This window comes from Carettochelys insculpta, chromosome 1 (assembly GCF_033958435.1).
Source record: "Carettochelys insculpta isolate YL-2023 chromosome 1, ASM3395843v1, whole genome shotgun sequence".
NCBI classification, from domain to species: Eukaryota; Metazoa; Chordata; order Testudines; family Carettochelyidae; genus Carettochelys; species Carettochelys insculpta.
Window position 1 is genome coordinate 191,083,072 of NC_134137.1, and position 26,827 is coordinate 191,109,898.

The 26,827-nt window shown below is 39.2% G+C and overlaps 1 protein-coding gene across 1 annotated transcript in view; it reads left to right on the forward strand.

Moving 5' to 3' along the window:
- TMPRSS15 (transmembrane serine protease 15) overlaps window positions 1–26,827 on the forward strand; it is a 119,997-nt gene that overhangs the window by 33,615 nt on the left and 59,555 nt on the right. Inside the window, exons 6-12 of the mRNA XM_074989555.1 lie at window positions 1,828–1,936; window positions 10,220–10,329; window positions 12,541–12,678; window positions 13,814–13,963; window positions 19,942–20,047; window positions 21,719–21,869; window positions 23,164–23,305. Of these exons, the coding sequence (XP_074845656.1) occupies window positions 1,828–1,936; window positions 10,220–10,329; window positions 12,541–12,678; window positions 13,814–13,963; window positions 19,942–20,047; window positions 21,719–21,869; window positions 23,164–23,305 (906 nt within the window). The remainder of the gene's footprint in view (window positions 1–1,827; window positions 1,937–10,219; window positions 10,330–12,540; window positions 12,679–13,813; window positions 13,964–19,941; window positions 20,048–21,718; window positions 21,870–23,163; window positions 23,306–26,827) is intronic.

Sequence of the window (26,827 nt, forward strand, 5' to 3'; positions counted from 1 at the left end):
AAAAACAAAATGAAACAAAGCTGGGGAGGGGGGAAGCAATGTAGAAGAACAAAGAGCCATTGCGCCTACTTAACTCTCTTGTAATCTTTCACTCACTGCAAACTTAGCTAAATAGGCTTTTATTCCAGCTATCATTTCCTGTCAAAAATCAGTGAAAGTGGAGGGAATTCAGGAGTTTGTGCAATTGGACCTTTGACTCCAAACAATATTTAATGCAATAGAACCTACAAACAATTTACCTTAAGTTTTTACAGTGGCTTGAAACAATACATAAAGGTTTCTGTTATCTGTAATTAAAAGTATTCTACCTGGTACATTTATTTAAATAATCTCATCTTTTTTTGTTAATGGTAATTGCATACATTTTTCATTAGCATAAATAACACTCTTTCATAGCATCAGAATCATGCAGGGCTGGAAGGAATCTTAAGAGGTCATCAAGTCCAGCCCCCTGCACTGAGGCAAGACGAAATTTGCTTGTAAGTGGAGAAGTTAACTTGCTCACAAATTTTGCTTATGTCTCTTAGGGACCTAACAGTAATAGTTGAAAAATGGGGAGAATTCAATGGAATCTTTGAATGCTCCATTCCTTTGAAAAATTAGAACATTATTTCTTGCTCTTAGCAACATTTCTTTCAGATTGCACTATGTAAAAGTGAGTCCAAAATCGCCTCGGTCTTTAGGAAAAAGATGATGTGCTGTTATATCGAAAAGAAGCTTGATGCAGAACATTCACAGAGCAGAATCCAGGAGTTACAGCATGCTTTAGGGAGTTACTAGTGATATCATTTATCTTTTAGTTTGTCCCTGGTGAATCAAGCATTCAATCTATTTGTTTCAGTTCACATTTCACTGAAAACCACTCTTTACAGTCTTGGGGAATATAAAAGTCTGGCCTCAGGACAACATGTTATTCAGACCATCACCCTTACTTGAGATGTTGAATTTTGAATCTTAAATCTTATGCTCACAAGGAAAGAGCTTTCCAGGTTTCTATATTTAGTCTTCTAGTAACATTTGCAGAGCCTGCATAGAGAATGGCAATAAGCCATCTGCACATTTGGGAGGCCTCAGAGCAACTTAATATGGCTATATAATAGCTAAAGTTGTCTGGCTTTTCTGAAGTACCACAGAGTTTTACAATAAGATTTACAGCCTATTCATAATTCTTCTTGCAACTGCTCTTGCACACAAAAAAAAGTGCTATTTCTCTATAAACAATGAAATTTGAGTTCCACCTCATCCCCACTTATTTTTCCCTTTTAGCATTATTGAATTTAGCATATGCTCAAAATGTATAGATACATTACAGGAAAGGTGAAATTATAACAGTCTCTTCCTGTTAGTTCCTCACTTTCACAGAGGGTAGTGAAATTCTTAAGCTTTCAAGCAGAGATTCAGACAACAGATGTGGAAAAAATATGTTCACTTTCTAATGTTGTTAATAAAATCACCATGAAATGTTTCTTTCTGGCTCTGCTATAGGAGCAACAATAGACAAAACTGAAGAGGTTAGAAATAGCAAAAAAAAAAAAGTCAGCAATCCTGTAGCACTTTAAAGACTAACAAAATAATTTATTTCATGGGACAGAGCCACTTCTTCTGAAGCCCTGTAAGCAGTGGAAGTGTTGGTAACGTGCTGGACAATAATGACCTCCTGTGGTCCAGAAAATTCTTTTGTTGGCTGCCTGTCAGGTCCTGAGGATGCTAGAAGAGAAAGTTGAACACTTCAACCTGTACCCTAATACATTTAGCATATATAATGCATTTTAAGGCCGTGCTTCCAAATTTCATATTGTACTGTGGAAAATAATTATTTCTTTACAGCTACACCTTGTGATGGAAAATTTATATTGACTGGCTCCTTTGGTTCTTTCCACTCTATCAATTACCCAAAGCCTTATAATTCAAATATCGTTTGCCAGTGGATTATACGGTAAGTGGCTTCCTGACACGTTATTACCAACCACCCATTTGAGTGTAAGATGTGCTCATATCATGTATATCAGAATTTATTCATTGAGTTTTGTATTCCTTCTGAAGATGTCCATATAAAATGTGCAATAGAAATTTCTTCCATTTGTGTACATAACTTTCCTTGAGATAAGGCACAAACTTCAAGAGCCACATATTACACCAGTTATTTCACTCGAGATATTAGCTCCATAAGGTGATAGTGACAGTGTGACAACCATGGGTATAAAATTTCTGTATACAAAGTACTTGTCTGCTTATGGATAATTTGGATTATATTGTCACTCAGTAGTCTCTCCATGCTATAGAATGTTACCTTTTATTTAAAAAAATACTGGAAATATTATCTTTAAAGAAATATTTTTGAAATTAATAACTCTGTTGTTGATGAGTGGAATTTTCAGATGTGCCTAGGTGGTGACTTGTGGGCAAATTCTCTGCTGGAAGTCAATTGAACCTCAGTTCCTAAATCACTTTGTGTCAGATTATCAAAGGTTTTTAGGTACATAAGCTGCTATTTATTTCAACAGGAGCTATGTACCTAACTATCATCAAGGGTCTGGGCCTTAGTTGCTTCTAAAAATCCTGCCTCACACCAGGTGGCACAGTCAAAGTACTGTCAGAGGCAAAAGTCCTTGTTATGGCTTTTTAAAAAATGGCAATCTTGTGATCCTCATGTACCCAAGAAAGTGATTAATTTGGGAGTTAGACACACAAGTCTCACTAAAGTAACAGAGAGGAAGCCGTGCTAGTCTATACACTATCAAAACAAAAAGCAGTCAAGTAGCACTTTAAAGACTAGCAAAATGGTTTATTAGGTGAGCTTTCGTTAGCTAAGAAACCATTTTGCTAGTCTTTAAAGTACTACTTGACTGCTTTTTGTTTTGAAAGTCTCACTAAAATTTGGTATAAACTGGGATCCCAAATCACATTGGCTCCTTGTAAAGCCCAATTTTTCAGGTTGTTCTGGCTGCTCAGGTCCTTAACATGTCCATTTGTATGGGCTAATCATTAGAGCATTTAAGTCTTGTGCTTTTCTTTTTATCAAAATTTGTTCCTCTTCAGGTTCTGGTATCTTCTTTGTCATTTACTGTGATAGCTAGCAAACACTAATTATCAGATATAGCAGGTGTTATATCCTAAGGAGGTCAGATTTTACCTTCAGATGCATAATGTATTTTGCTCCATAGCTTGAGGGTTCCTGGAATTTGAAGCCAAAAAACAATTGTCTGGATTACGTTACTTTGAAGTAGGCTAGTAAGGGGACAATACTCTGAACTCTTTCAGATGTTGCTGTAGAAGGCATGATTACACCAAGAGGAATTATTATTATACATGTGTGTCCAAATATCAATTATCTGGGCCCTAGACCACTGGTCCACAGCCACAGGTACATATACAGGTGCCACTAAGGGTACACAGCGGTCTTCTAGGTTGTACAATCTTTACCTAAATAGGCCACATGTAAAAGCACTAGTGAAGTCAGTACAAGCTACAATTTCATATGGGCGATGAAGTACTTCTGCTGCAAATGTAAGTGCAATATTGATATTCTAATGGTAAAAATATGACAATAAGCAATTTTTTTCAGTAATAGTGTTATGAAAGGGGTAGAGCAGACTTGAACATTTCAAAATTGGGTGGCTAAAATAATGCATCTAAATAAGTGGCCTGAGCAGCCAAGAGCTCTCAGTGACATCATTGAAAACTGGAAGATACTCAGCACTTTTGAAACGCATGTGCCTCACAAAGGGCTTAGGAACCAAACTGTAGTCACCCAATTTCAAAAATACAGGCTTTGTTTTGTAATTTAGCCTATTTAAATACTTGTGAAAAATGATGGAGTCCATACCTACAAAGATGGAATAAGGCATAAGGTTCCTGTCAGAGTCAATGGGGCTTTGCATGAGTAGAAGTACACCTCTGTGATGAAATGTCCCTCCCACACAGGGCTTGAAATGGTTAAGGTGCTGTCAGGGCAACGGTACTGTTTAGACAACTGCTAAAGGAAGAGCCAGGGACCAAGGATTAATTAGACAAAGGCTCACTAAACAGGAACAGGCAGGACTTGTATAAAGCCCGGGAGCTGAGAGCAGAAGGGAGATGCAAGGAAAAAGAAAGGTGTGTTTGGGGATATAGAGACAATTAACCTATAACTTCTCTTGGAGAGGAGGGAGGTGTCTGACTGGCAATCCCAGGGAAATGGAAAAGGTCAGATGGTAAAGAGAGTTTCAGGGAAGAGACAATATGGTCCAAAGTGGAAGAGAGCTGGCTAGGAACCCAGAGTAGAGGTGGTCTTGGGTTCTCCTACCAGCCACTGGGGAAGTGGCATACACCAGGGAGTAGGGAGCAGACTCCCTTGGGCAGGTTGCCTTCAAAGATTTGATGCCCCAGAAAGGGAGACCCAAATCACAAAGAGGAAGCTGCAGCTACTACAGAGAAAGAGGCTACAAGTGAAAGACGACAATGAGTAGGGAAACTGCTGGGCACAGCGCCTGGATGGAGCTCATCCCTTCAGTGGCTAAGAGGAGGCAATCCTAGAGGTGTGTGGACCCCATGACACCATCCCACAAAGGTCAGAATAGTTTCATTACTCCCATGTCAGTAGTGAGAATCAAAATAACCAGATCAGTTATTGCTAATCATAACAACTCGCCCCTATGTAGCAGGTCTCCAGAACATTTTTTGTTGCAAAATGTTTGGCTTGTGCTTCACAGTGAATTGATAGATAAAAGAGAATTACAGATAGCATGGAAACATAAGACTGACTGTCCTGTTTTTTGGGGTTGGCCGTCGCATGCCACACCTCCAGGTTTAGCTGAGGCAAAGGCCCTTTAAAAATTCATTTATAATATCCAACATTACTGTAACAATGCAACCAACCTATGCAGCTACATGATTCTCAATGGTAAAAAATAATTGTGTAGTTTTATTCTTCAGTTCTCTGCCATAGAACAAAGAGAACAATTACAGTGAAAGCCTGAAAAGATCAGCTGCATATCACCTAACTCAGAGACAGACTTTCTGCATGGTGCAGTTGTTTCTTTCGGAACAACAAGAAGTCTTGTGGCACCCTATAGGCTAACAGATATTTTGGAGCATAAGCTTTCATGGGCAAGGCCTGCTTCATCAGATGCATGAGTTGGGGGGAGGTGTTCAGAGGGATATTTAAAGAGTGGGGTCCCAGTAAAAGGGAGGGCCAGAGCTGACAAGGTCTATTCGGCAAGGTGGAAATGGCCCAGTATCAAAAGAGGAAAAACCAAGTCAGATCAGACAGGGGGATCTGAGCCTTTGTCAGAGTCTAAGGGGGAGATATTAACACCCAGAGCAGAGAAGCTACCTGTGTAAGCTGCAAGCCACTCCCAGTCTCTGTTTAATCCATGGTTAATGGAGTCAAATTTGCAAATAAATTGCAGCCTAGAGATTTCTCTCTCCATTTGATTTTTGAAATTTCTTTGTTTCAGGACTTTCACCCTTAAATCTGCCACTGAGTGTCCAGGGAGATTGAAGTGTTCTCCCACAGGCTTCTGTACATCACCATTCCTCATGTCTGATTTATGGCCATTTATTCTTTTACGGAGAGACTGTCTAGTTTGGCCAATGTAAATATCTCCCCATTAGACTCTGACAAAGGCTCACATCCCCATCTGATCTGACTTGTTTTTAACTCTTTTTATAAGTACTATTGATACTGGACCATTTCCACCTTGCTGAATAGACCATGTCAGCTCTGGCCCTCCCTTTTACTGGGACCCCACTCTCTAAATACCTCTCTGAAACCACCCCCCCACTCATGCATCTGATGAAGTGGGTCTTTGCCCACAAAAGTTTATGCTCCAAAATATCTGTTAGTCTGTAAGGTGCCACAGGACTTCTTGTTGTTCTCAAAGCAACAGACTGACACGGCTACCTCTCTGATAATTTGTTTCCTTGGGGAGTCTTTTGAATTTTGCAGTCACCAGGTTGGATGCATTTTATGTTATTCTTTTTAAAAAAAAAAATCAGACTGCAGCATAACCAAGTTTGATTCTTCCTATCTGTTCCTTCTGTGGCAAGTAACTAGAAAACTGATCAGTGACCCCAATAAAGGACGTTTTCCATGCTCCCAAAGATATAATTTCATCTTTAAAAAAAACCCTAAAAGCATACAAGTAATAAAAGAACAATGTAACCAGTTTCCCTCCATCATATTTAACTACACAAGCAGTCCACCCTGTAGTCTATTTAATTTTCACACCATTCTTCATCTGTTCATCTTCATAACTATATACACACACAGCCAAAAAATAAAAATAAAAAGGATTACAAACTTCATGAAACCTTGTTCCAGGTATGTCACCTAACTAGTTCTGACAGGTACGTTGAGACCATTGCTTTTAAATCTGTATTTGGACTCCTTCTGGGAATCACAACCACAGAGAACAACAAATAAATGGTTCCATGGGGAACATTGATATATTTTTGGCAGTCAACTTGTGGATTTAGGCCACCATATATTTCTCGAGGGGAGAGTAAAGAGAACCATTTCGAAAAAAACATGGAGATTGTGATGCTGGGAAAAGGTTGCAGCACTTATGATGTTGAACTGACCACTGTATGATGAAAAACAAGCAGTCCTGTGGCACCTTAAACACTAACAGTTGTATTTATTATGAGCTTTTGTGGATAAGACCCATTTAATCAGATGTGGAGCAGAAATAAGAATCCAGGGTTTATGTAGAGGGGATAAAGAGGATACTCATCTTAATACAAGTATCAGAAGACGGCTACAAATCAGCAGTTAGGTTCCAAAAAAGAGCTACCCAGTTAAGCTTCTGATTTCACATTATTGGAAGGTTCAAAACCTGAAGTATATATTTTATGCAGGTAAAGAATCAGTAGGTTCTGGTAATTAGTAGCTAAATTATGAATTTTCACTATATAAGAATTTGCTGAAGAATTAAGGCTGTTTAGAAAAAGTAAAACAATGGCCAAGAAAATAAAAAATCAAGATCTAAAAGGTTTCTTCAACAGTTTGAGAAAACTGACAGTTGTTGCAGTCTTTTGCAACAGTGTGCAGCTGATGGAGCTAAACAGAATCTGCATTTTCCTGTCAGCGAATGAATGAATACATTAAAATTATTTAATATCAAGCATTAATTTTATAAGTCCCAGACACAGTAGTGAAATATACTAAATCTAATATTATGATTAAAATGTATTGTGGCAGACCCCTACCAGGAAGCTTCAGGAACCTCCTAGAAGGACGGTATACTGGATGGTGGGCCAATGCTTTTTTGTTCCCTGACGAGGCCCAGCCCCCATTGGTCAGCTGGACCCTGCGCTTCCTATAAAAGGCTCCCCATTTGGTAGCAGGGAGGAAGGTTTTGGAAGGAGCACCGGAGGAGCAGAGCAGAGCAGAGCAGAGCAGAGCAGAGCAGAGCAGAGCAGAGCAGAGCAGAGTGAGCGAGCGAGTGAGCAAGCAAGCCAGCGAGCGAGAAGGTACCACGGGGAAGCGGTGGTGAAGTGGCCAAGGGTGAGGTTGCTACTTTGGGGCAGGGGTAGAGGCCCTGCCAGATGCCTCTTGTCCTCGTAGGGACCCTGGGCTGGAGTCCAGCATAGAGGGCGGGTCTGGACTCCCCCAACCCTTCCCCAGAGGGATTACTCCACTGAAGCAGGTGCAGGCCTGCAAGGGGACTGGCTTTACCCTCCCCACTCTGGATTTGCCTATGACGAGGATGGCTCACTAAGCAGAGACTCCCACCTTTGGAAAGACCTGGGCAGATAAGGGGTCTCCGTGAGTCTCTGAGGCACAACAGAGAACCGCTAGGAAGCGCAGGGACCCACAGAGGCTGACAAGGGACTTTGTCACGGTATATAAAAGAGAAGTCAACTATAGATGTTATGCCTTTGAAGAAAATATTGCTGTCTTTAATTACAGGATTTATTCCTGGGCTGTATTGTTAGGCAAGAACTTTGCTGTATTCACACTGATCTATTTTGGTATAAGTGATAAAATAAACCTAATGTTTACAATTAAGTTTGCATATGCTGGCAAGTTAGTCAAATACACCTATATTGAAAGAGGTAGTAAATAAAATGGAATTGAGACCCAAAAATGGGTTTATAAGGACACTTGAGAATAGAGTGGAAGAATTAGAAGTGTAACTGGTAAAACAAATTACATGGACTCCACTCAACCATATGTCCCAAGGTCTCACCATTGTTATTAAAATATAGAGAACAGAAGTGGAAGATTTATACAGCTGTTCTGGCCTGTTGGAAAACAACAGTTCTTCAACTGACTTTACATTGTATAATGGAGTGCTATAACAAGTTTTTTTGAAAACATCAAAGACTATGGAGGGACTTTTTGTAAATCACAGGAATGCTGGAGATTTCAGCAGCGAGCAGAAAGTTGCTAGAAAGCGACAACTTAAGCAAACATTACTGCAAAGGCCAAAAGATGAACTGCAAAGGGGCTCATGGAAAACAATTTGCTGTGAGTACTTGCTTGCCAAAGCAAACCAGATAGTGTTCAGAAAACATCTCAGGATTCTTTCACTGACAGCTCTGGCCTAACATGCCACACCCAAGCTGACTAATAAAGCAGGTTACATTAGAGAATGAAAAATTCCATTCCCATTTGCAAGAACTCAAAATCTGATGTCTCATTCCCTATGAAGATTCTGAGAAAGGACAGTTCTCAGTCTGGGTGGCTATTTCAAATCTTCCGAAGCAATATGGGTCACCATCTGATTGGTATGTTCTAGCACCTATGAGAAGAGAAAGAAAGCTAAACCACGCAGCCGAAATGGGATAAAAGGGCCTATCAGAAGAAATGGGATTAAAGGACAAGTATGTTTCAGGTGCATCACCTCCTGAAACCAAGGACATCTGGAACAGAACAGACTAAGGTCCTGGACCAGCCACCAGGAATTATCCTGGTGATATTTAAGTTTCTGTCTCAGATAGTTTTAAACAGACTTTTTCTCCTTTCTAACAATTCTGGTTGCCCACTAGTGCACCGTAGTTGTTCCTGTCTTTTGTTCCTTCTGTGTTTATAAGGTAAACATCAACTGTGAATGACAACTGAGCTAAAAGGTGACCAGTAATCAAAGATTAGGTGATACAGACTTACTCTTCAGTGATGACCAAATGAGTCAAGTGACCACCTCCTTATTGGGTACCTACTTAGTAAGGAAGTGTCATGCTTGTACATGTGCTTTAAAGACTGTCAGAGTTATAGTCTGGGTACTTGTTTTGTGATTGGTTCCAATCAAGATTATTGTAAAGTAGCTTTAGAATTGAGAATGTTTCTATTCTTAACTAAGATTGTAAGCACATCAGCATTCAGCAACTGTAGATAATGGTTTCAGAATGCCTTTCAAATTCTAGGTATATATAAACATAACGTGAGACCATGCACACAATCTTCTTGTTCTGCGCTCAGTTATACAGTTTGTCATAATGGTGAAGAGTGTTCATTACATCCTCATAGTAATATAATTCATTAGGAAATAGGTAATAAGGGTTGACTACTGTTGATCCATTGGGAAGGAAATGTTGGCGACTGTTATGAAAGTTACTGACCAAACTGTGATGTGATCCAGCTTTGGATTGTTTTTCCCTCTGTGTTAGAAACATTGCAGTTGATAACCAAATGTCAGAAGTGAGGCCCTGTTTTGAAGGCCTCCTGCTCAAATAGCTAAACTAAATTCCCTCCCCAACATCATAGTTGAGGATAAATATTATTTTATATTGTGATTGATTAATTTGATTCTAAAAACCTGAACTTCAACAATTTTTTTAAGAGTCTGTTATCTAAAACATATTCCAACACTAGTTTTGTCTTTCTATACCTTGCTGCTAGTAAGGATATTTAACAAAACTTTATAAAACTAAAGTTCAGGCCTTCAAGCCATTTGTTTAATTAAGAGAAAAAAATTAAATGAATCCTAAAGAAGGTGGTATGAATAATCCATTAAGCAGTTGCTTAACTGAGGCTTCTTTTATACCTGATCTTTCTTACAGTTGCAGAGACTTCACGTCTTTTCTCTTTTGCTAATATACAAAGTATAATGGTTCATTTAAATTTTCACCATGATTAGCACAGTTTAGAGAAGCTGATTATGCGATTCTCACTACCTGTTTTGAATCATCCATTAAACAGTCTTTGTGCACATAGCTAATTTACTATACAGAAGGGAAAATATTGCAGAATATAATTTTCCCTTTTTCTTTCCTTTTGTTTTTGTTATTTTAGCCCAAATTATGGATTGTCTATTAAACTAAATTTTACTTCCTTTGATACACAACAATATGTTGACACTTTAAATATTTATGAAGGTACAGGACCAAGCAAGGTTTTAAGAGGTAAGGGAGGATTTTTTTTTCAGATATTATTATTTCAGGTGAGTCAAATACATTCATATAGATGACCTCATTACTTGTTCTTTAAAGATGTCTCATCTAAATATATTTGCTTACTCATTTAAATGATTTGCTGAATGTTGCTCTGAGATATAAAGGAGAGTCACTTTTTAATGCTTTATTTGGCTTATGATTTAAATAAATCAAAAGATTGTAAAAACATAGTATTTACCATTGTGTCCCATTTTCATGGCAGGGGATTCTATTTGTATTTTTTGTGAATAAACTGGTTAAGCAACTTTCATATTTTGACGAGAAGGTTTGATACATGTTTAGGAAAATAGTTGGGAGAGGTTTCCTTATTATTGCAATTTTCTTTGCTTATGTAAGCACTGGGAAATCTGCACTACAAGTAATGCTTAGATGGAGAAGGTGACATTGAGTGCAGAATGCCAAATTCTGCTTCTGCAACATTGTCTCACCTTACTCTTATATGACTCATTTATGGGAGGATTAGGATGTTCCAGTTATTTGATCCCTTTTAGTTTGCTTCTGCAGCCTCTGTGCTTCCCAGGAGCTGAAGGAAATGTTGGGGAAAAGGGCTGATGGTAGGACACACATATGAATGCACTTTGCCACCATTAGTTCTTTCCAAGATTTGTAGAATTAGGGAATGAATAGAAACATAGCATCTTCTCTGGGGAACTTATATCCCCTGATGGGAGAATTGCTAGGGATATTCACATGGGGTTTCCATTCTATTCAGAAGGAAAAACCTCTGGAAAGGAAATAAGAATTTAATAGGTATATATCTACATCAACATAATTGTAATTATCTTATTTGAATATTTTAAAAGATGTATCATATTAAAATAGGCAAAAAGTTCCTCTCCAGGAAAGCACACACTTGCTAATTGTATAAAGTTGTCTAAAAATTGAGGGAAGAAGAGAGCCTAGTCTAACTCCACTTCATAATAGAATCTGAGAGACTAGATTTTGCCTCCTACAAAGCAGCGACAACTAGTAAAACAGGACCTGATCCAATGCCAGCTGAGGTTAATTTGATTTTTTTCCACTGTTCACTGTTGGCTATGGACTCATACTCAAAGCCAGAAGGCTAACTACATGACTAAGGCCTTGTCTACAGTGGCACAAAACTTTGAAATAGCCATGCAAATGGCCAAATCGAAGATTACTAATGAGGCCCTGAAATGCATATTCAGCGCCTCATTAGCATGCTGCCAGCCGTGGCTCCTCGAAATTGCTGCATTTCACTCCTACACAGCTTGTCCAGATGGGAGTCCTTTTCGATAGGACCCTGCCAACTTTGAAATCCCCTTTTCCTATGAGCTGACAGCAATAAGGGGATATTGAAGTTGGCGGGGTCCTTTCAAAAAGGAGCCCCATCTGGATGAGCTATGCGGGACCAAAACTTAGCAATTTCGAAGAGCCATGGCCGAAGGCTTGCTAATGAGGTGCTGACTATGCATTTCAGGGCCTCATTAGTAATCTTCAATTTGGCCATTTGCATGGCAGTTTCGAAGTTTTGTGCCAGTGTAGACGTAGCCCAAGTTACTTATTGCCTTATCCCTTTACTTTCATAAATAATTCATGCATTTCTTTTGGAATTCACAATCGTGAAATTTTGACTGCACTGTGATTGGTTTTATCTCATATTTTCATACTTTTTATGATGTATACATTATTAGGAAAACAAAACTATAAAGTAATCATAGCGTAGTTAAAGCTCTTTCATTCTAAACATAGAAATATTAATTGCCAAATCATGGGGGATAAGTTCAAGTAATGAAATCAAACAGTCAGCCTTCTGGTCTTGTAGCTTTGGGGTATATACATGTATCAAAAACTCCAGAATATTTGCAGGAAATAAATATGAAGAGCTAATATGCAAAAAGTTAGATATTACAAAATATAATTAAAGCACAAGCACAATTTACATGCAGTCATATTATCATGTTCATGAGCCGGCATCTGTAAAATGGATGTGCAAATCCAAGGGCAAAGATTTATTTCACAAAGATAATTATAGTTTAGCTAATTAGAAAACTGCTTTTTGATTGTTTTTAGCAAGCCATCACTTCTGTAAAGAGAGACTTATTTAGATTTGAAAGAAGCAGTCATTTATAACAGCACCATTCACTTTAGCTGGCACCAATTACATAATGTAATAGACATTTATTTATTTATTCTTAGCTTCTCTCTGGGGGACAAATCCTGGAACAGTTTATATATTTTCGGATGAGGCTACAGCAGAGTTTATTACAGACTATTCTGACAATTATAATGGATTCAATGCAACGTATACCACATTTCATACCAGTGAGCTAAGCAGTAAGTGATTTTTGTCATTTCTCAACAGCAAAGGCTGATAAACCTGCATTTTGTGTTTGAGAAAAGGAAAAATGGAGGTGGTGAGAACAATGAACTGATACATTTCATGTCTCCCAGTCCTGCAACTGGGTCTGTATTGGTGGATTTTTCAAAACACCATTGACCAGAATCTGTATCGCTTTAAGATCTACCTGTGTGGAACTGATAGTATTACTTATGGCATTATTAGTGTGACAGGTTTAATAAAAACTCAGGTTCAGTTTACTTTTTCGGGGCATACGTCATAAGAAATGTATTTAAGAATGAGCAACACAAAATCATTAACATTACTATTTGTTCTTCAGTATCTGCTTGCTTCAGGATGAATTACACTGTGGAGTTACTGCTATCTTAACTCATCGCAATGAGTGATGGTCCTAGAACTGTTAAAGCTAATGGAGGAGCATATCAGCTTCAGTCAATAGATATACTGGAAGAAAATCTGGGTGTAGCTAATCTGTTTGAAACAAAGGCAGGACAACAACTTGAGTTAAGATTAGACATTTCCACGTAGGGTTAAAAATAGGCTTAGGCTGACCCTGTGGTTGTTGTCTGGGATAGCACATTCTAAGTAATGGGAGTGAGGAAAGCATGACGCTGGGGGAGAGTACGGCTGCCCAAGGCTCTGGGAACCTTGGCAGAAGTTGAGAACGGCGTTAAAAAGAGCAGTGACTAGTATAAAGATCCCCTTCCTACTGAGGAAGAATACTGAGCAAGTTATTGTGGGAAAGAATAAATATAGTGGAAGCCAGAAAGAATGAGTGAACAGCAGCCTGCAAAAGGAACAATGCTGCCGTGAGCACAAGAAAAGGAGAACAAAAGAGAGTGGGAGGTTGTCGACCTAAGAAGTATCAAAGGAATCCCTAACTAAGGATGCCAAAGCACATATGGCACACTCCATGGATACTGCAGTATACAAAGTAGTTTAGAGTCATTAGCTTTATAATGTCTCTTCCTAAGGGAGTGAATCACAAATGATCATATTTTGCCATCCTCAGAGGCACTCTTATAAATTCAAATTCTATCTTTCATAGAAATTCACAGGTGGACATGCTGATGAAATCACCAATTTTATGTTCTTATCTGATACTCACAGATAATGAGAAAATTAACTGCAATTTTGAAGATGGCTTTTGTTACTGGATTCAAGGTTTAGAAGGTGGTAGTGAATGGGAAAGAATTAGTGGGCCTACTTTTCCTGTTATGTCTGGCCCTGATTATGATCATACATATGGCAACCTGTCAGGTAAGAACAAATACAAATCACCTTTTGTGACTTCTATAGCAAAGAGTGTAACAGAAGGAACATCCAACAGAAAAACTGAATTTTAAGCAATTAGAGAGTATTCATGGGCTGCAATTCTTGAAATAGTTATTGTGAATAATCATTACAGAAAACTGATTCTGAAGTTTATGTTCATTCATAGAGACAACAAACATATCCCACTGGGACCTGTCAGCCCAACCACTTTTAATAATCACAACAAACTGCTCGTCAGAGTGATGTTTATTCTGAATTTATTCAGCAATGACTAATTAAATGCAAAAAATTGTAATCTACTTAAAAAGAAGTTATGTATAGAAAAAGAGGCAAAATTGCCTCATAGATTATTTGCTATAAAGTATTCATCTGACAGTAATACATACATGTTCACTTCCTGAACCCCATCTTGAGATGAATATTTTATTTTCACCATCAATTTCTGCAAAGCAAATCAGCTGAAAGAACATGAAATTCGTTTAGTACAGTGTTTGGCTGTGATTTTCAACTCTGAATTTTAGACATGTTCTAGAGTTTTTCCTGTTTTACCTCAGTAGGGCTACATCTACATTAGGGGAAAACTTCCAAATGGCTATTCTAATGGCCAAATTGGAAAATACTGACGAGAATACTAATGAAATGAATATTCAGAGCCTCATTAGCATGCTGCTGGCCGAGGCACTTCCAAAGGTTAGGAATAAGGGTATTTCAATGTTTGCAGGGTTCTTTTGAAAAGGACCCCCGTGTAAATAAGCCATGCACAAGCAAAACATGGCATTTTTGAAGTTCTGTGGCTGGCAGCATGCTAATGAGGCACTAAATATTCATTTCAGCACCTCATTAATATTCTCCTATTTGGCCATTAGCATGGTCATTTTGAATTTTTCACCTAGCATAGATGTAACCTAGGTATGAGCTGACAGTTCTTATGTGCATTAATTCCATTTTCAACATTCAGATTTCTACTACCTCTGTCTGATGTAAATATATGAGTTGGCATCATTACACATAGATGTTTAAAATGTTCAGTTTTGCTAGCTTCTTCCCAAATGTGTGAAACAGTTAACACACATTCAACAAGCCTCAGAACCCAGTCAGCACAGTACTTCAAACCTAGCTTAGAAAGATTTGCTTACACCTTAAATTAGACTTAAATCTCACATCTCTTTCTTCCTGTTCTATTGTATTATGCAGTGTCCTCCCTTATGCCAAAATAATACATGATACATAAGAAAACATAAAGAGAACTAGCTCTAGAAAAAAAAAACTGTATGTATTAGAAAAGTTTCCCTAAATTGATTCAGCTTACTTGGAGAATTCGTGAAACAAGGATCTGAGCAGAATACATTACTTTAAATATTTTGATATTTTGAAAAGAGGGATGTCATGCTTCAATTTCATCGTTCATTTACTTACTTCTAAAGTAAGCTTATTCAATATAATTCATGATCACAGATTGGCTGCTATGGGACTTGATTAACAAATGAAGGTTGAACCTCTCTAATCCAGGACTCTATTGTCCAGCAATATCCACAATCTGGCATTATTTTAGTTAGTCAGCCGACCACTTATCATGGGTGTGGCCAAGTTTCTTGTGGTCCCATAAAGTTTGTTTACAGTCTCCAGTCCTGGTTCTCAGTGTTCTGTGCTATTATTGTCTGTAATTTATCCCCTAAATGTCTAAGAGCTCAGTAATCAGTGAAAGTGTTGGTAATGCAGCTAGACAATATTGACCTCCTGTGGTCTTGGAAAATTCTCTTATTCTGCACCAGTTGGGATCCAGTGTGCCATACTAGAGAGGTTCAACTGTAATTAAAAGAGGGTAATATAATGAATGCATTTAAACATGGATTATGGAAAACAGATGTCAAACTAACTACATGTTTTTGGACAGACTAAGAGATAATGTTATAGTAAAGGCAATAGTGAAAATATAATACATTTAGGCTATGTCTACACTACACACAAATCTCAAAAGGGGGAACACCAAAAGTCTAAATTGAAACAAGGGATTTCAAAATAACGCGGCCCCACATGTAAAGCGGATAACCATCCTGGTCTGCTATTATGCTATTATGAAAGAGCCCCTCACCCCCCGCCCCCAGTCTTTTGTAAGGGAGCATCCACACAGCAACAAGAACCCTTTCGAAAGAACAAGCCAGGAAATACCACACATGTACTCAGATGGCTGACAACCCCTTCCGAGTCCTGCAGCCAGTGCTTCCCTTAAAGGGCCCCTCCCAAACACACCCACACTGCACACACAGAGCACAGTAGAGCAGCAGATAGCACTGTGGGGACTGTGCCCTGGGTAAGTCTCTGTGCATGGAACATCAGCAGCTGCCGGAGGCTGACGCCTCCACTGACACCAGGGTTCAGATGGCCATGGTCATCCTGGCCATAGGGGAAGCCCTGTGGCCCACAGACCATGCCCCCACCCCACTGTGGTCCTGCAGGCCCTGACCACAGGGCAACCACTGCACCTCATTTCCCGTCACCTACAGTGCCTCTGGAGCCACCCCAGAAATGGGGACTGGTGGGAGAGGCTAGTACTGGGCCAGTGGGGTGATGAAAGGTTGCTCCAGAGCTTCCAAATGTCGAGGCAGATATTCATGGAGCTGTGCCAATAGCTTACACTCACCCTGCAGCAAATGGACACCCGCATTCCACCTGCATTCCCAATTGAGAAATGCATGGGGATCGCACTATGGAAGCTGGCTACCCTGGATAGCCACCATTCAATGGGACATCAATTCAGGGTAGGCAAGGCCACCGTTGCAGCCATCCTCCTGAAGGTAAGCCAGGCCAGGGCCCCATATCCACCCTGGGAAGGGGCAGCGGGCCCCTGGGTGGGGGGTCCCTGCAGGGGAGGGGTATGGAGGGTCACGGGCTCCCCAACATGCAGAACCACATGTCAATACCCTGCCTCTCACACATGATCCAGGCAATCAACTGGGCGATCCTGCAGAGGGCTGTCTTCCTTGGGGACCTGGATGATGCCATGGAGAGATACATGACAATTGAGTTTCCCAGCTGCTTTGGTGCCCTTGATGTCACCCACATAGCAATCTGTGTCCTGGACCACAGCTATATAAACCTCAAGGGGTACCACTTGGTGGTGCTGCAAGCCCTCATTGACAGCCAGGGCCAGTTCAGCAACATCTGTGTGGGCTGGTCTGGGCGAGCCCATGACGCCCAGGTATTCCAAAACTCCTGGCTGGGGCACCACATGGAGGAGGGCATATACATCCCTGCCCGGGAACTTTCTGTGGGGGACACCACAATGCCACCATGCATAGCAGCCCACAGTGCATACCCATTGCAGCCATGGCTGATGCGCCCCTACACAGGGCACACCACCGCCAGCCAGGACACTTTTAATCACCACCTCAATCATGCCCTCAATACCATGGAGTGGACCTTTGGATGCCTAAAGGGGCGCTTCTGACGCCTCAACACAGAGCTGGACATCAGCCTGCCCAATGTCCCAGGGGTGGTCACAGCCTGTTGTGCTCTGCACAACGTAGTGGAGGGCAAATATGAGTGTTTCATTCAGGAGTGAGCTGCAGATGGGAGCCCCAGGTACAAGCAGCCTCCCATGACTCCATGCTATCCCCTATCTCCCTTTCTCAGGTTCTGGCAAACACAGGCTAGGAACACTAATAGACAATTATTTCAATATGGCTAAATGTAAATCTATACATCTAGCAACAAAAAAATATTCTATATCTTAGGAAAAAGTGACTCTGAAAAAGATTTGGGCACTCTGGTGGATAATTATCTGAACATGAGCTTTAATGCAACTCTGTAGCTAAAAGCTTATTTTGCTCTTGAGTAGAACTAGAGAAGTTATTTTCTCTTTCTATTCAGCACTGGAACAGCCACTGCTGGAATATTTTGTCCTGGTCTGATATCCTCAATTCAAGAAGGAAGTTGATAAATTGGAGAAAGGCTAGTGAAGACCTACATTAATGGTTTAAAAGATTAGAAAACATGTCTTCTATTCAGAGACTCAAAGAGTTCAATCTATCTTGACAACAAGAAGGTTAAGGGATGATTTGATTGCACTGTGTAAGAATATACAAGCTGAACAAGAATTTCATAGTGGCTTCTTGATCCAGTAGAGAGATGTATGACACAATCTAATGTATGTACAGTGAAACTGGACAAATTCAATTTGGCAATATGGTGTACATTTTTATCAGTGGAAACAATTAATCACTGGAACAGTTTACCAGTGGTTGTACCAAAATCTCCATTGCAGGAAATGTTACAGTCAAGATTAGATGTCATTTAAAAAACACTCTCTCAGGATGCAGGAGAAGAGCTTGTTTATTGTTCTGTGTCATACAACAAGTCATTAGATTATCTCGGTAGTACCTCCTAGATTTGGAATCTATGATTACGAGACTATCTAAATCAATACAGAAATGAAGAACGTGGTTTGGATTTCATTCCATAAAACAATATGTTATTTATTCAAATGACTCTTGCACAGGTGAAACATCTGTACAACAGGTGAAATCCTGGTGCTTTTTAAAATGTTTGTTGTCATTGCTGAAACTGGAATTTTACTTTTTAGAGCTCTTTAATTCTGTGGCTAACATGGTCTTTTTGATCTGACATGAGGGTGTTTCTCCACTTAATTTTGCCCTGTTTAGCATTCCCACTAATTTTACCCACTTAGCATTGGAAAACAAAGTTCAAGCTTCTGGCAAACGCATTACCAAACAGTGTATGTCTTATGGGCCGTGTCTACCCGTGCACGCTACTTCGAAGTAGCGGCGCCAACTTCGAAATAGCTCCCGTCACGGCTACACATGTTGGGCGCTATTTTGAAGTTGAAATCGACATTAGGTGGCGAGACGTCGAAGTCGCTAACCCCATGAGGGGATGGGAATAGCGCCCTACTTCGAAGTTGAATGTCGCAGTAGGGCACGTGTAGACTATCTGCATCCCGCACCATCGAAATAGCGGGGTCCGCTATGGCGGCCATCAGCTGAGGGGTTGAGAGACGCTCTCTCTCCAGCCCCTGCGGGGCTCTATGGTCATCGTGTGCAGCAGCCCTTAGCCCAGGGCTTCTGGCTGCTGCTGCCGCAGCTGGGGATCCATGCTGCATGCACAGGGTCTGCAACCAGTTGTCGGCTCTGTGGATCTTGTGTTGTTTAGTGCAACTGCGTCTGGGAGGGGCCCTTTAAGGGAGTGGCTTGCTGTTGAGTCTGCCCTGTGACCCTGTCTGCAGCTGTTCCTGGCACCCTTATTTCGATGTGTGCTACTTTGGTGTGTAGACGTTCCCTCGCAACACCTATTTCGATGTGGTGCTGCCCAACGTCGAAGTTGAACGTCGACGTTGCCAGCCCTGGAGGACGTGTAGACGTTATTCATCGAAATAGACTATTTCGATGTCGCTACATCGAAATAAGCTATTTCGATGTAGCGTGCACGTGTAGACATAGCCATGGTGATATTGCTTCCATTGACTACAAATTATTTTCCCAATATTCTTTCCTCCCCTCACATCCCACTATATGGTATGGAAGATATGAAATGAGAAACAATCTCTCTTCCAAAGCCTGTACAACTGTCGTAAGGACAAACTTTGATTCATTCACTATATACCCCTTGAGTGAAATCCTGCTCCACCTGATGAAATTTGCACTGACTTCAATCGGCTAGGTTTTCACCCTTTCAATAGTAGCTCTGTCATTGGGTAGGTTAAGGGTCCATTAAAAATACAAGTTTGCAGACTATGGTTTGCCAGTGTGTATAACTTTACAGTTACATTTTCACCTGCTATTATGATATTCCCCAGTCTTCTCACATATTTAGCTCTATCTGTAATTAGCACGGCTGTTTGTGGTATGTTTAACTAACCAGATTCTTTTTATTGACCATAATAATTTAGTGTCATCATCCTCCTTTGTCAACTTGATACCCAATGAAAGGTATTTACTGTTTTACAGGATTTTATATTTCAACACCCTCAGGACTTACATCAGGACAACAGAGAGTTCAGCTTTTTAGCCTGCCATTAATTCCAGGTTCAGAGCCATTCTGTCTGAGTTTTTGGTATGTCAGAAAGAATCTGCAAGTTACATTAGAATTTAATCCTATGTAAATTTATTTTGCCATAAATCATTTGACTAATTGGTTCAAAGTCTACAAACTGGTTCAACTATGCAGCAGTACAGAAAATTTCTGTGAAGAATTTGGATTTCCATGACAAACTAGGGTGAATTCCTGGCCCTATTATAGTCAATGGCCATGTCTACATACCCCTCCCTTTCAGAAAAGGCATTTAACTTACATGGATCAGAACTGGTTAATGAGGTGCTTATATGAACATTCACTGCCTTATTAGCATAAGGGTGGCCAGTCGTGCTTCGAAAGTGCTTCTTTCGAAATGCAAACTGGCTGTGTAGATGCAGGTGCTTCGAAATAAACTCCAGACTCTGAAATTCCCTTATTCCCAAAACGAATTGAGAATATTCATATCAGCGCCTCATTAACCATTTCCAATCTGTGTCATTTAAACACCCCATCCAAAAGGGAGGGTCATGTGTAGACACAACCAATGGGAATTTTGAAGCTACAATTTCACTGAAGTTTTCCAATTCTCTGGTCCATAAATAATGACAAAGGTAGGCCATGATCAAAAGCCTGCAGAAGTCAATGAGAGTCTTTCACTGACCAGTGTGTTTTGGATCAGGCCCAAAAGGTTAGCTAGAAAGCCACTTGACAAGAAAGAGCTCAGCCAGGAGATTAAGTTTTCCCTGTGAAATTTCTTCTTTGGTTTGAATTTCTGGCCTGTTTGAAATAAAAAGCCAGAGTCCAACACAAATTATTAGTGGTGATATTTGATATATTAGAATTCTATGACAAATGTGTATTATTTAATTGTTTTTAAAAGAACAAAGTATTTGTCCTATTGTTTCTAATACTTCCTAAGACCCACAAACAAAATTTTCTCTAAATAAGATATCTGTCTTGAATTGTTTAAGACTTTTAAATATTACAATGCTAACAAGAAATCTTTGTCTCTGATATTGGTGCAGATACTACCTGAAGCAAACAAAGCAGCAGTCACATAGCATTTTGAAGACTAACAAAATAATTTATTAGGTGATGAGCTTCCGTAGGGCAGACCCACTTCTTCAGATCTGGAGATCTCTCCAGTTGGTCTGCCCCACAAAAGCTCATCACCTAATAAATTATTTTGTTAGTCTTTAAAGCACTACATGACTGCTGGCTTGTTTTGTTAGAATACAGACTAACATGGCTACCTCTGTTACTACCTGAAGAAACTCTGAGTGGGAAGCAGGTGAGAAGATACAACAAGAAGCCATGAGGCTTAAAACATCATATTATAACACGATTCTAGCTTGTTGAGCTTTCAGATGCCAGTCCTTCAGAATGACATATTCTGGAAGTCTGGTGACACATGTTGGACAGATGCTGTGAAAATCAAAATGTGTTTAGAATATTAGTTATTGGCATATGAATAAGATATTCTTTGATACCCTCTATTGCTGGAATTTTCAAATGCCTGTGAGATATTAGAAACAAATTCCTAGAATTTATTGGGTGAAAATACATAAAACATTTTAGTTTTTGACCTGTCTTGACTTAGTTATAATGAAAAGCTTGAATGAGTAAATTCAGTATATTACTTTTTATTCACTCATCTGAATGAATTCCAGTTGCACAGTATAACATAACAACTTGCTATTTCCTCTACAGGTATCATATGTATGGTATTAATGTTTATCGCTTAACAATTAACATCATGAACAGCAATAACACGGAAAAGACAATTTTCCAGAAAGAAGGGAATTATGGAAAAAACTGGAATTATGGACAAATAACATTAAATGAAACATCTGATTTTAAGGTTTGTTGAGCTATTAACTTTTTATTACTTTTACATAGTTCTCATTTTAGTTTCCAAGAGATTTTGAAATCCATTTGCAATATTCCACATCTGCAAAAAATCTTATCATTTGTTGCCTACTAACACTTACTGTCCAATTATTATTATTATGAAGACTGGGGCTTCAGAACAGGTCTATTTATTTTCTAGGGTTTAAATTGTTATAGTTGTTGTGGATATGGCAGGACAGGGAGGCTTACTACTGTCTGAAGGCAGCCAGCATTACCTCCAAAGAAAGCTCTTTGTCACAGCAAGGAGAATCTGAGGAGGTATCAAAAACTGATTGTAAATTGGAGTACCTTGACAGTGCATGAAATATGAAGTATTTATTCCTAATGAGATTCATCCCAGTACCTTTAGAGTCTCAGGTAGGCCAGCCAATGAATTACATAATTATATATTGGGATTTAGCTTCAAAAGGAAACATTTTTATATTCAGTTGGGTAAAAGAAAGACTTTACTTATATCATAAATCAAAAAGAATTATTCCATAAGAGAACTATACTAGGTAGTTCTTTCAGGTATTCTGGATTCAGCAGCAAATTATTGTAATAAGTATTAGGGATGACTAGTTTTGTTATAGTGTTGAAGATGAGCAGTCATTTGAGCAAAATGGCTGTCAGAGAGGTATGCTGAAGATTACAGTTACCATTTTAGCAAACAAATGCTTTTGTAATATGGATAAGGGTCAGTTTTCCAAGAACCTGGATTTTTTTACATCATCAAAAAAATATTGCATTTGTCCATTCAGATCAACAGCATCTAATATTTTGTAACAGGCCTGCTTTAGGTAATAGTTTGGGTATTACAGTAACAATGGATTTTCTTCTGGTTAAATTAATGCAGCTCCTTAAAAATCAAAGGGGCTAAGTCATGTAAGGACATCAGAAATTTTGAACCATAGTGATGTCAAATTCTGGGTGTGGAAACTTCATTATAATAGATGATGAACTTATTGAATTGTGTACTTAGAATGCTAACATGAATTCAATGTAATTCATTGAATATGCAAGGGTAAAATGAGCAAACTGGTGTATTTCTAAGCATGAGTTACAATTTACTTTTGTATAGCACTGTTTCACAAAGTTTTCTAGCAGAGAATTCTCCTCATTAGCAACTTACTTTGAATGAAGGGGAGAGCAGAAAGTAAAGTAGATATTTAAAAACACAAGAAAGAACTGGAAATCTGTTGGAAGGCACAGATGGTAAGATAATTTACCATACATTCAAAATTTGTGTTTTCCATGAATTTCAGGTCATTTTTGATGCCATTAAGGACCCAGGCCTGAGTGATATTGCCCTGGATGACATTGGCCTCACAAGTGGAAAGTGTAAGGAAACTATTTATCCAGAGCCAACTTTGGTTCCAACAAGCACTACTCCACCTTCGCTTCCCAGTAAGTCACTTTAAAATTAAAGTATGTTCTTATTTTCTGTGAGTATATTTCTTTTAAAACATTTTCAGCTGCTTAATTATTTTAGACCTTTGTTTGTAGTTACCAATTAGGGATCAAAATCTTAGCTGGAAAGTATCATCAAAGCTCTGTGTGCCTAGGGATACACTGATTTACATCCAGTGAGGATCAGGGTCTACATGTTCAAAGTATCATATGTTAAGGGCCACAGAAGAACTCAACACTGTCTCAACAATATGTAGAAATTAAGGTTTCCTGGAAATTTATTTTAGTGTTTGTATTAAAGTTTATATTTTAAAGCAATACAATCTGACTAAATAGAATTGGAAGAGACCTCAAGAGGTCATTGAGTCCAGTCCCTTGCACCATCCATATCTCTCTAACCAAGGCTTATCTAACCTGCCTCTTGGTACTTGAAAGCTGTTGTCATATATTAGGTTTGAGGCCACAAGAGGGACCAAGCTTACAACCATTGGTTTACTAGACTAGTGGTCTAACCACTAAGCTATTATACCTCCTACTAAATGGTTTAGCTGTGCCACACACTGACATCAATAAGCAGATTACATAGCTAAAATTTCATGGAGCTCTGAGTATGTATGTACATATGTATTTTAATGGAGCAGAAACCTCTCTGCTTATTGTATAACTTCTTGTTTAAAAGGGGAATCCTTGTGTGTTGCAATCCTGGTAAAAACCAGCATGGCAGGACCAGCCAGATTTGGAGTCACCCTCCAAACATTCCTCCTGACCAAAAACGTAATTTCACGTTTATAAGCTATTAAAACCATTGACTGTAAACTTCCTTTCTGGTACACCACACTGCCCTGTATACACTCTTCCTGGAAAGGATAGAAAAGTCGTTATGTGGTGAACACAGAGATGTAACGCTCATGAATTTATATTGCTTGTGGGTATTTAAACTGATTTTTCCTGAACTCAACCATAACTTTGTGTTTGGAATGTGCATGTAAGAGTGAAGAATCTATATATTTGACATGAACTCAGTAGGGGGGTCCACCCATTCTTCTAGGTGCCTTCATAAATGTATGAGTAGAGGTGGTCAAAAATTATGAAAAATTGCTTTGTTTTGTCATAGGGTGGGTTTTTTGGACAATTTTTCACAGGAAAAAAGGCATGGGAATTTTGAACATTAAAAGGAAAAAAGCTTTATATGTGCTTAGAAGGTCTGAAATAATTAAAATGAAAGTGCATGAGAATCCAGTTTCATGCTGGATTTACTGTCATTTATGAATCCTTCTAGTTGCTAACTTGATTACACATAGTAAATAATGATGACCTGGAATAAGAATAATGGAATTAATTTATTGGCTGAGTTTCCTATTAGTCAAAGTACATTCCACTAAAAATCCCGTTACCTCTAAATCTAAAATATCAGTAAAGGAAAGCAAGCAAAGACTTTCTGACTATATGATATAAGATTAATTTTAACCCTTTCTTGCAATAAGGTTAAGAGGAACCAAAATCTCAACAAAAAAGTCACTGTGTAAAAACTTAACCTTGGACAACAAATGAATACCAGGAAGTGGAATAAATTAATTTAGTTCTTTCCTTTGTAGGTATTTGTTGGTGTAAATTTCTCAGTGAGTTTTCAATGATGTTATCTAGCAATACTGTATTCACTGGAAATATGAGTAAGAATATGGATTGTTCTTGATTCAGAGTGTGGCGTGCAGATGTCTGGATTTCAGTCCAGAAACTTTCTTTTCCATTTGAGCTGCATTATGAGTTAAAACTTTTAGAGATATTGAAGCACTCAAGTGTATTTTCACCTGTTTTTTAAAAATAATGCAACAGAATGCTGAAGGGTGTTCTAATGGTAGATAAATGAGCAACACACTGCTCAGTTTCATCTGTGGGATGATGGGATCAGTGTAAGATTTCTGCTTTGCCACTGATTGCCATGTGCTGGCCTAGTTTAAAAACTAAGGAATATTTCTGGAGCTGAATTATATCCACTTCTGTACAAGATGTGAAAATTAAATCACATAGCCAAGGTATCAAGAATAAGTAACATACGATCCATAATATTCAGCTTGGAATTGGTGATGAGCACCATGATCTGGTTGTCTTGTCCTTCACAGTGACAATAAAACACATTTTCCATGCACAAACAACATTAGAAAACTATAAGCATACATTATTGGATTAATTGTAGCATTCCTGTATCTACGGCAGATTAAAAATTGCCTTCTCTTTAAGTTGCCAAAAGTCCTAAGTTCTTCAAAGCAGTATTACTCAGCAAAGATGTATTTTGTACAAGTTTACTAATGATTCTGATTTTTTTTACAAACATAATGCCAGGAGATAGGAGATGAGAGGAACCTGAGTTAATTTCTTTGGCTAGGCATTATGCTTCAGTAAAATGTGGCATTGTCTTTTGCAGTATCACAAAATGTTGTTGGTATGTCATGAATTTCTGTTGCTTTTGTGCTTACGGCTGTCACTGGTACATTTTATTTGCAATATTCTTTTCTGTAATCTGTGAATACTCATTTTCAAATCATGTTTTGACACCAAGTACAGTAGGCAAATGAAGTGGAAATGACTAACAATGCAGCTGAGTAGGTCATACCCACCTAAATTAGAGTTATGACATATGCAAGGGAACTTTATGTCAGTAAGGAATTCAGGGCTCGGCCCATTTAGATTAATTAATCGTATTGTCTTCAAAAGCACTTAGATAAGCCTCTCTGGCAGGCTACATCTACCCTACAGTGTCCTGTCAACAGACAAGTATCAAAGAGGTAGCTGTGTTAGTCTGTATCTTTGAGAACAATAAGAAATCTTGTGGCGCCTTATAGACTAACATATTTTGGAGCATAAGCTTTCATGGGAAAAGACCTGCTTCGTCATGCATCTGAAGAAATGGGTCTTTTCCCATGAAAGCTTATGCTGCAAAATATGTTAGTCTATAACATACCACAGGACTTCTTGTTGCTGTTAACAGATGTTACTCTTGGAAGATATCTTCCAACAAAATTTCTGTCAACAGAGTGCATCCAAACAAGAAAGTGGTATGAAAAAGTAATCCTCTCCGTCAACAGAGTGGCTGTCTGGCCATTTTCTCAACAAAATGGGGCCTAGAACCCCATCAGATAGGGTTGCATGGACAGTAAACCCTTCCAGGAGCCCTGGTCAGGTGCACCCTTAAAGGGACTCCCCGCACCACCTGCCCTGCCCATGCTGAGGCTTGCCCACCTCGATGAGGGACAGTATAGCTATTGCAGGGCTCACATGTGTTCTGTGACCCTTTGTGCTTTCCAGATGGTGACCTGGGTGTAGGCTGGGGCATTCTGCCTCTTAGCAGCAGGGTCCAGGAGAATGGACTCCTCAGTCCAAAGCCCAATGAGGTCCTGGATCTCAGGTCCAGTCTGTGAGGGGGCAAGTTTTTTGCTGCCCTGACGAGGCTCCTGGGACCCCTCCTGCAGCTTTCCTGATGGTCCCAGGGTTCCACAGGGCTGCAGGCTGTCAGACATGGCC